This window comes from Malus domestica, chromosome 09 (assembly GCF_042453785.1).
Source record: "Malus domestica chromosome 09, GDT2T_hap1".
NCBI lineage: Eukaryota > Viridiplantae > Streptophyta > Magnoliopsida > Rosales > Rosaceae > Malus > Malus domestica.
Window position 1 is genome coordinate 25,125,001 of NC_091669.1, and position 11,128 is coordinate 25,136,128.

The 11,128-nt window shown below is 39.8% G+C and overlaps 1 protein-coding gene and 1 long non-coding RNA gene across 3 annotated transcripts; both read left to right on the forward strand.

Annotated features, from left to right (window-relative positions):
- The first annotated feature begins 846 nt into the window (after positions 1-846).
- LOC139188185 (uncharacterized) lies at positions 847-10,791 on the forward strand. 2 transcript variants are annotated; one of them, XM_070805373.1, is made up of 8 exons: positions 847-1,027; positions 1,111-1,232; positions 1,346-1,587; positions 1,687-1,753; positions 2,967-3,034; positions 3,338-4,791; positions 9,342-9,408; positions 10,600-10,791. In XM_070805373.1, exons 6-8 carry the CDS (start codon positions 3,342-3,344, stop codon positions 10,604-10,606), a joined length of 1,524 nt encoding a protein of 507 aa, XP_070661474.1. In that variant the 5' UTR covers positions 847-1,027; positions 1,111-1,232; positions 1,346-1,587; positions 1,687-1,753; positions 2,967-3,034; positions 3,338-3,341; the 3' UTR covers positions 10,607-10,791. The 2 variants fall into 2 exon arrangements, with proteins under 2 accessions (XP_070661474.1, XP_070661475.1); XM_070805374.1 differs by lacking the exons at positions 847-1,027; positions 1,111-1,232; positions 1,346-1,587; positions 1,687-1,753; positions 2,967-3,034 and having other exon boundaries at positions 3,242-4,791.
- On the forward strand, positions 8,452-8,840 carry LOC139188186 (uncharacterized). The gene is made up of 2 exons (XR_011571452.1): positions 8,452-8,682; positions 8,766-8,840. It is a non-coding gene; the product is annotated as an uncharacterized lncRNA (long non-coding RNA).
- Positions 10,792-11,128: the final 337 nt, after the last annotated feature.

Sequence of the window (11,128 nt, forward strand, 5' to 3'; positions counted from 1 at the left end):
AACATTTGATCAAATCAAATTACAACCAAAATCTAATCTACACATTCCCATGGTTCAAACAAATTTGAAACGGCCTTTCACATAGCTCAATTATCGTAGGCTTAGGTTCATAATCACCCTTTAATTAATTAACGCTTTAACCAATTAAATGTTGAATGCAACAATGTCATTTGGTTTTTGTATCCATAGAATTGATTTATATGGAGCTAAATGAAATGAAAATCCAATTCTCATTTAAAAAGACAAAACCATTTTGTTCTCAACCTAATTTGGGCCAAAATGCAATAACCTTAACTTTTTGGGCTATGTTGCAAAACTTAAACTTTTGAGCTCATTTTGTAAAAACACAAAAGTCCATTACTTCATGTAATTACAACTAGATCCCAAAAATTTCAACAAATTGAAAAACTTCATTAAAGGAACAAAACAATTTGTCCTTTAATGATTTTGGGCCTTTACGTAAATACGTAAACTTTTGGGTCAAACTACAAAATACACAAAAGTACCAAAACTTTATGTAATTGCATAAAAGCTCCAAAAGTACTCCCTTTGAGGGAGTGGCCAGTTTTTAGAGTAATGAAGCCATCAAAATTTTGAAAATTTTTCAACTAAGTTGTGACAACCCGTCCCGATTTTAACGTGTCATATGTATACAGTGTGTTAAATACCCTAAATCCTTATACAATTGTTTAAGGTTTGGACGGCTATTTTATATGTTGAATGATTAAAGGCTAAGGAATGGATCACACGTCCGATTCCATTTCCATTCCCTTTTCGTGAAGTGCTCCACTCGTGAAGTGCTCCACTGCCTCCCTCAATAATACCTTCACTCATCGTCATTCCCTCACACGAACCTGAAACTCTCTCTCTCTCTATCCCTCGACAGTCTTTCTCTCTCTCTCTAACTCTCCCTCTCGAACCGTAAGCAACACACACACAAAAACTCAATCAAACTTGCACGAACGTTGGATCTAAGACCACCATCGTGATCCTGAGAACTTCACGAACACGGGGATACCAAATTCAGGTGAGTTTCGTTTCGAAAAACTCTAGTTTCAAAGGTCCCGTGTTTATGTACTGTTCATAAACTTTATTATGGCCATGTTTTAGGCTAAACAAAGATCACGGTGAGTCTTAGAAGGTCCCAAGGATGCTCGGAGTGTAACGTTGGGAAGTTTTGGACGTCAGGATCACCCAGTTCGAGTTTGGCCGATTTTGAGAAATTCGAGAAGGTAAAATCTCGTTGTTATTAGACCCTAAAACTAGTCCAACGTGATTTTATAGGTTGAGGGCTTTAAATTGGTATAAAATTTGAAGAAAATGGACCAAAAACGAGTGAGAATAGGCGAAATGAAAATTTCCCAGTTTTTCCGGCGACCGGAGTCCGGCGAGGACCGCCGGAGAAGAAGACAGAATATTCCGTTATGTTTAACGGAATATTCCTGACGCCGTTAGGTTTCCGTCAGGATTCCCTGCGCGTGGGCCGCGCGTAGGTCAGTGCCACCCACGGCGCGTGGGGGCGCGTGAGCCAATAAAAAATTAATTAAAAATTATGTACGTATTCGTGACGTCGAGTAGGTCACCGTGGTATATTCACATACCCAAATTGAGCAACGTATGAGAAGTTATTGACGTATGTTTGTGTATGTGCATATTAAATAATGTTTTATAATTATTTTTGTATAGGTGAAAATTATACGGACGAAGAACGTAACCAAAATAGGCGAGGGGGTTACGAACCGGCTACTTATCAGTGAGTGGGCAGTTATTTTTCAGTATATATATAAGTATACTTGACGTGTTTCCTAGAAAACGTATATTAAATATAAATACGAATTAAATAACTTGTCAAATATGCATTATATTTTGATATGTGCATTACCATAATTATACATATTGTTGGATGGTGCTGAGGAGGCCCAGGTACGTTACATGTGACATATTATGTTGAAAATGAATGAAATACTATGGAAATACGATTAAGATACGTTTGAATATTATTGAAATACAATTGACATACGTATTAGATACATTTTATATACATTTGAAATACGTATAAAAATACATATAATATACATTTGAAATACGTACGATATGCATTTGATATACGTATAATATACAATTGAAATACGCATGAAACGTGATTGAGATATGTATGAAATATGATTGAGATATGTATGAAATGTTATTGAGATATATTTGAGATATGTTTGAGATATAATTGTGACATGATTCGAGATATAATTGTGATACGTTTGAGATACTATCCTGATAACGATCATGAGATATAGTTGAGATATGTTGAGTTATATGATTGAGATGTGATAGAAAGCTCATTTACTTGCACACGTATATAAGTGCTCCCGCCTAGAGAGAGGCATAGCCTTCACGTGTATGTTCACCTCCCACACCGCATGCTCGCCTTGGATCCAAGTAGGTGTATAGCCTGTCGTATAGACCACTTATGTGGGTTTGACTTGTAGGTGACCCGCGATTTATCGCACAGCTTCACGTGATTGTAGCACTAGAGCATATTATGATATATACAGTGATGAGATGCAGACCACGTGAGGTGGTACTGAATGTGTACAAGATATACAGATTTATACATGATATGATGAGATGATTATGAGCTATATAGGCAGCCGAGGGCTGAGTTAATTATGATAAGTTGATTATGATGAAAGAATACGAATTATGTTGATAGCTGAGCGTTGAATTGGCTTTTATGTTATTCTATCATATTCACTTAGAAATGTTGAGCATTCTATTATGATACTTTGGCATGGCATACGTTCATATTATTCAGCATGATTTGATATATATTATGTATATGAATATATACTTTATTACTGGGAAACTTATACTTGTTTTACAGCGAGGGGTTAGTATATTCAAAAGAGAAAAGAAGGTTTCGAATAAGTTCGTTTTGCTGACCCACTCAACTTTGTTTTGCGCCCCTCCAGGTTTTAGATAACGTTCATCAGTGAATCTCGAGGTGTCCAGCTGAAAGTTCTGACAAATCACCACTCATGTAGGATCATCGTCGAGTGTTGTTAAATACGTACATTTTATGTTTGACTGCACTTAGACTTTATGCTCTGGTTATGTAATCACACTTAAACTCAAATTAGAACCTATCGTATTTGGTTTTAATTTATTCGTATTTTCCTTATAATTTAACGCTTCCGCACAGCGCACATGGCTACGTCACGTTCACGTGACGGCCAGCATTCCTTGACTACGGTTGGGGCGTGTCAGTTTGGTATCAGAGCTATAGGTTGCAGTCCTGCATATTTTGTGAACTTCCCTAATTCTTTCTGGTGTCTTCTGTCAGAACTATGCCGCCTCGTAGAGATCCACGTTCTTCTTCAGAGTCTGGTTTTCCCGATATCTCTCAATTAGGGGAAGCCATAGCCAATGCCATTCAAGCTTCACTTCGCCCTCATCCGAAGACTCCTCTAGAGTCAGTGTATAACCTGAAATTACCTACTTTTCGGGGTGATGAAGGACATGAAGGGTCCGAGCGTTGGCTTGAGCATGTAGAGAAGACTTTTCGGGTTATGCAAAGTCAAGGCAATCTTCCTGCTGAAAGGTGGGTTGAGACTACGGCTTGGTTTTTAAGTAAAGAAGCTGCATCTTGGTGGGAACAGGAATCTCGTGGATGGTTGCCTGAAGAAGTAGCAGACTGGAAGAATTTTAAGGATTCGTTCTATAAAAGGTTTGTTCCTCCAGCATATCTTGACCAAAAGAAGCAAGAATTCGTCAGTTTGAGGCAAAGGAAGCTGTCTGTTAATGAGTACTATCGGAAATTTACCGATTTGTCTCGATATGATTCTGATATTGCTGCTAATCCTGTTGAGATGCTCAGACGTTTCAAGAGGGGTACTAAAAAGAAGTGGCGTTCTATGGTTACTATTGCAAAATGTACCACTTATCATGAATTTTATGAGGTTCTGTTGAACGTTGAGGATTCAGAAAATTTACCCAGTGACAGTGAAGAAGAAGAAAGAGATAAGAATCAAAGGCAAAATGATAAGGGTAAAGGCCAGTTTTCTCAGGGACCTAAGAAAGCACAAAGTTTCAAAAGAAGTGGTATGGGCTCGAGTTCTTCTAGCGGAGGTTTCAGCTTCTCAAATCAGCGGCAAGGAGGTAAATTTTCTGGAGGTCCTAGATTCCAGAGACAGAGAGATTTTAGTAGTTCTGGAGGTTCAGGCGTTCCTCTTTGCCGAAAGTGCAATAATCGACATTTTGGAGGATGTCGTCAAGGAAACAGTGGGTGTTTTAATTGTGGTCAGATGGGACATATAGCTAAGTATTGTCCTCAGAGCCAGCAGAGAGCTCTACAACCTTTTGTGCCACAGCCAGCTCCGACTCAACAGTTTTCAGGACCTAGTGGTTTCACTCAGACGGGTCGTGGTAGCGCTTATCACCTTCAAGGAGATTCAGTTACTTATCCTTTGGGGCAGTATCAATACCCTCAGGACTCTTACCAGCAGAATCGTTTTGGTCAATCTTCAGAAGGTTATATGCCTTATCAGCAGAATAACTTTGGTCAGCAGTTCTCAGCTGGTGGATCGCAGTGGCAGCCAGGTAGACAACCACAACAGTCAGATATGGTTGCTAGCAGTGCTGGACCATTCAGGCAGCCCATTCAGTCCGGTCAAGGACGTGGTTCACAGGGCAGAGGTGTTCATGCCAACAGAGGCCGAGGAGGAAGACAACAAGCACAAGGACGAATCCACAACATTTCTCTGCAGGATGCTCAGAATAATCCTGACTTGATCATGGGTACGTTAAATATTCTTGGTTATCGTGCTAAAGTGTTGATTGATTGTGGTGCTACACATTCAGTAATTTCTCATATATTTGCTCAATCGACTCAACCTCGATCTACACCTCTAGGGTTTGAGTTAGAATTTGCTATGCCTAGAGGGGAAAGATGTTACGTGGATTGTGTATATCCAGATTGTCCAGTGATAGTTGAGAATGAAGTCATGCCAGCTAATCTTGTTCCGTTAGATATTGTGGACTTCGATGTAATATTAGGCACGGATTGGTTGCATTTCAATCGTGCCCAAATTGATTGTTACTGGAAAACAGTGACTTTCCATCGTCCTGGATTACCTAAAGTTACATTCGTAGGTGAGCCTAGTGGACTGAGGCATGAAGTCATTTCAGTCGTGAGAGCTGAAAGATTACTATCGAAAGGTTGTCAAGGGTACTTGGCGCATGTGATAGTAGATGATGTCACTCCTAGTAATTTGGAAGAAGTGGGAGTAGTCAGGCATTTCCCTGACGTATTTCCGGAAGATTTACTTGGATTGCCGCCTGATAGAGACGTCGAGTTCACTATTGACTTGCTTCCGGGTACAAACCCTATTTCCTTAACTCCTTATCGTATGGCTCCTACCGAGTTAAGAGAATTGAAGATTCAATTACAAGAATTGGTGGATAAAGGTTTCATTCAACCTAGTACTTCACCCTGGGGAGCTCCAGTTTTGTTTGTAAAGAAGAAGGACGGAACCTTGAGGTTATGCATCGATTACCGGCAATTGAATCGGGTAACGATTAAAAACCGTTATCCATTGCCGCGTATCGACGACCTATTTGATCAACTTCGAGGTGCCTGTGTATTCTCGAAGATCGACTTAAGGTCGGGTTACTACCAGTTGAAGATTAAGAGTGACGATGTTTACAAAACTGCTTTTAGAACCCGTTACGGTCATTATGAGTTCCTGGTGATGCCCTTTGGACTGACGAATACACCAGCAGCTTTTATGGGTTTGATGAATAAAGTATTCCAGCAATACTTGGACAGATTCGTCATTGTCTTTATTGACGACATTCTGGTGTATTCCAAGTCGGAAGCAGATCATGTTCAACATCTTACTCTGGTGTTGGAAAAGTTGAGAGAACAACGGTTGTATGCTAAGTTTAGCAAGTGCCAATTTTGGTTAGATGAAGTGGCATTCTTGGGACATGTCATATCAGCTCAGGGTATTCTGGTAGACCCTCAGAAAATAGCAGCTGTGGAGAATTGGGAACAGCCGCGAACAGTCACCGAGGTACGAAGTTTCCTTTGCTTAGCAAGTTACTATCGACGGTTTGTTAAGAATTTCTCAGTTATCGCTTTACCACTTACCAAGTTGACTAGAAAGGAAGTCAAGTTTGAGTGGGATAGTAAGTGTGAGCAGAGTTTTCAGCAACTTAAGCATTTTCTCACTCATGCACCTGTTCTGGCACTTCCTGATGACGATGGTAATTTCGAGATTTACAGCGATGCTTCATTGAGTGGCCTGGGATGTGTTTTGATGCAACATGGGAATGTGATTGCTTATGCTTCACGTCAGTTAAAGACTCATGAAAAGAATTACCCTACTCATGATTTGGAATTAGCAGCCATTATAATTGCCTTGAAGATTTGGAGACACTATCTTTATGGTGAAAAGTGTAAGATCTTTACGGATCACAAGAGTCTGCAGTACATTTTCACCCAGAAGGAGCTTAATCTTAGGCAACGAAGGTGGTTAGAGCTGCTTAGCGATTATGATTGCACGATTGAGTATCATCCTGGTCGTGCTAATGTGGTGGCTGATGCTTTGAGTAGGAAGTCCCAAGGTCGAGTTAATGCTTTGTATGCTTCTCGTGTTCCTCTTCTTGCAGATTTGAGGTCCACTGGAGTGGAATTGGGATTGGAAGATCAAGAGGAAATGGTGGTAGGACGAGAAGAAGCCTTACTTGCTAGTTTCCAAGTTAGGCCTATTTTGATGGACCACATACTCGAAGCTCAAGGAAGTGACGAAGAAGTTCAGAGTTTAATCCTTGCAGTTTCTCAAGGAAAGAAGAAGGATCTTAATGTTCGGGAATCTGACGGCATGCTTATGCAGGATAAGCGGATGTACGTGCCAAATAATGCGGAATTGAAGAAAGAGATTCTTGATAAAGCGCATATTTCAGCATATGCAATGCATCCAGGAGGCACTAAGATGTATCATACCATTAGGCCATTTTAGGCCATTTTATTATTGGCCCGGTATGAAAAGAGAAATTGCAGAGTATGTCAGTAGGTGTGCAATTTGTCAGCAGGTTAAAGCTGAAAGGAAGAAACCGTTTGGTTTAATGCAACCGCTTCCCGTTCCACAGTGGAAATGGGAGAATATCACTATGGATTTTGTGTACAAGCTTCCTCGTACACGGAACGGCTATGATGGCATTTGGGTGATTGTTGACCGACTCACTAAGTCAGCGCACTTTATTCCGGTGAGAGAAAAGTATTCTCTGAATAAATTGGCTGAGCTGTTTATCACTAAGATTGTGAAGTACCATGGAGTTCCAGTGAATATTGTTTCAGATCGAGATCCTAGATTCACTTCTAAGTTCTGGACAGCTTTTCAGGAAGCTCTTGGTACGAGATTGCTATACAGTACGGCGTATCATCCCCAGACAGATGGTCAATCTGAGAGGACCATACAGACTTTGGAAGATATGTTGAGAACTTCTGTAATGCAATTTGACGATGATTGGCATGCAAAGTTGGATTTAATGGAGTTTGCTTATAATAACAGCTACCATTCCAGCATCGGGATGGCACCGTTTGAAGCTTTATATGGAAAAGCGTGTCGTACTCCTTTGTGTTGGTCAGAGGTCGGTGAAAGAGTTTTGGTGGGCCCTGAGTTAGTGGAGGAGACTACTCAGAATGTTCAAGTAATTAAGTCTAACTTGAAAGCGGCCCAGGATCGACAGAAGAGCTTAACAGACAGACATGCTACTGATCGAGTGTATAAGGTTAATGATTGGGTATTCTTGAAGCTATCGCCGTGGAAAGGAGTAGTAAGGTTCGGGAAAAAGGGTAAGCTGAGCCCTAGGTACATCGGACCTTATCAGATCACCGAGCGAGTTGGTGAAGTTGCATACAGGCTTGAATTGCCCTCAGAGCTGTCTAAAGTGCATAATGTATTCCATGTATCGATGCTTCGTCAATATGTTGCAGATCCATCGCATGTGATTCCAATTTAACCTTTGGAGATTAACCTGGATTTGACTTATGATGAAGAACCAGTGACTATCTTGGATTGGAAAGAGAAAGTTCTGAGAAATAAGACAGTGCAGTTGGTAAAAGTCTTGTGGAGGAATCACTCGATGGAAGAGGCTACTTGGGAAATGGAGGATCGAATGAGAGAAATGTATCCGAGATTGTTTTATGATGATTAGTGTTGTATTTGATTATGTAAATTTCGGGGACGAAATTTCTATAAGGAGGGTAGGTTGTGACAACCCGTCCCGATTTTAACGTGTCATATGTATACAGTGTGTTAAATACCCTAAATCCTTATACAATTGTTTAAGGTTTGGACGGCTATTTTATATGTTGAATGATTAAAGGCTAAGGAATGGATCACACGTCCGATTCCATTTCCATTCCCTTTCCGTGAAGTGCTCCACTCGTGAAGTGCTCCACTGCCTCCCTCAATAATACCTTCACTCATCGTCATTCCCTCACACAAACCTGAAACTCTCTCTCTCTCTATCCCTCGACAGTCTCTCTCTCTCTCTCTAACTCTCCCTCTCGAACCGTAAGCAACACACACACAAAAACTCAATCAAACTTGCACGAACGTTGGATCTAAGACCACCATCGTGATCCTGAGAACTTCACGAACACGGGGATACCAAATTCAGGTGAGTTTCGTTTCGAAAAACTCTAGTTTCAAAGGTCCCGTGTTTATGTACTGTTCATAAACTTTATTATGGCTATGTTTTAGGCTAAACAAAGATCACAGTGAGTCTTAGAAGGTCCCAAGGATGCTCGGAGTGTAACGTTGGGAAGTTTTGGACGTCAGGATCACCCAGTTCGAGTTTGGCCGATTTTGAGAAATTCTGGAAGGTAAAATCTCGTTGTTATTAGACCCTAAAACTAGTCCAACGTGATTTTATAGGTTGAGGGCTTTAAATTGGTATAAAATTCGAAGAAAATGGACCAAAAACGAGTGAGAATAGGCGAAATGAAAATTTCCCAGTTTTTCCGGCGACCGGAGTCCGGCGAGGACCGCCGGAGAAGAAGACAGAATATTCCGTTATGTTTAACGGAATATTCCTGACGCCGTTAGGTTTCCGTCAGGATTCCCTGCGTGTGGGCCGCGCGTAGGTCAGTGCCACCCACGGCGCGTGGGGGCGCGTGAGCCAATAAAAAATTAATTAAAAATTATGTACGTATTCGTGACGTCGAGTAGGTCACCGTGGTATATTCACATACCCAAATTGAGCAACGTATGAGAAGTTATTGACGTATGTTTGTGTATGTGCATATTAAATAATGTTTTATAATTATTTTTGTATAGGTGAAAATTATACGGACGAAGAACGTAACCAAAATAGGCGAGGGGGTTACGAACCGGCTACTTATCAGTGAGTGGGCAGTTATTTTTCAGTATATATATAAGTATACTTGACGTGTTTCCTAGAAAACGTATATTAAATATAAATACGAATTAAATAACTTGTCAAATATGCATTATATTTTGATATGTGCATTACCATAATTATACATATTGTTGCATGGTGCGGAGGAGGCCCAGGTACGTTACATGTGACATATTATGTTGAAAATGAATGAAATACTATGGAAATACGATTAAGATACGTTTGAATATTATTGAAATACAATTGACATACGTATTAGATACATTTTATATACATTTGAAATACGTATAAAAATACATATAATATACATTTGAAATACGTACGATATGCATTTGATATACGTATAATATACAATTGAAATACGCATGAAACGTGATTGAGATATGTATGAAATGTTATTGAGATATATTTGAGATATGTTTGAGATATAATTGTGACATGATTCGAGATATAATTGTGATACGTTTGAGATACTATCCTGATAACGATCATGAGATATAGTTGAGATATGTTGAGTTATATGATTGAGATGTGATAGAAAGCTCATTTACTTGCACACGTATATAAGTGCTCCCGCCTAGAGAGAGGCATAGCCTTCACGTGTATGTTCACCTCCCACACCGCATGCTCGCCTTGGATCCAAGTAGGTGTATAGCCTGTCGTATAGACCACTTATGTGGGTTCGACTTGTAGGTGACCCGCGATTTATCGTACAGCTTCACGTGATTGTAGCACTAGAGCATATTATGATATATACAGTGATGAGATGCAGACCACGTGAGGTGGTACTGAATGTGTACAAGATATACAGATTTATACATGATATGATGAGATGATTATGAGCTATATAGGCAGCCGAGGGCTGAGTTAATTATGATAAGTTGATTATGATGAAAGAATACGAATTATGTTGATAGTTGAGCGTTGAATTGGCTTTTATGTTATTCTATCATATTCACTTAGAAATGTTGAGCATTCTATTATGATACTTTGGCATGGCATACGTTCATATTATTCAGCATGATTTGATATATATTATGTATATGAATATATACTTTATTACTGGGAAACTTATACTTGTTTTACAGCGAGGGGTTAGTATATTCAAAAGAGAAAAGAAGGTTTCGAATAAGTTCGTTTTGCTGACCCACTCAACTTTGTTTTGCGCCCCTCCAGGTTTTAGATAACGTTCATCAGTGAATCTCGAGGTGTCCAGCTGAAAGTTCTGACAAATCACCACTCATGTAGGATCATCGTCGAGTGTTGTTAAATACGTACATTTTATGTTTGACTGCACTTAGACTTTATGCTCTGGTTATGTAATCACACTTAAACTCAAATTAGAACATATCGTATTTGGTTTTAATTTATTCGTATTTTCCTTATAATTTAACGCTTCCGCACAGCGCACATGGCTACGTCACGTTCACGTGACGGCCAGCATTCCTTGACTACGGTCGGGGCGTGTCATAAGTCATAAAGCCATGCAAGTGGAAATAGGTTGGTGTGAATAAAGCCATGCAAGTGGTGTGTGTGTAAGAGAAGTACTTCTTACACACCCATCACCATTTCTATCACCTTTCAAAAATTTCAATAAATGTTTTGTTGATAGATAAGTCACACCCACCAACACAAAACAAAGACTATATGAAATTAACCAAAACTTTGAATCAAAACACCAAACCTTTTTGTTCTTGGTAAGAAC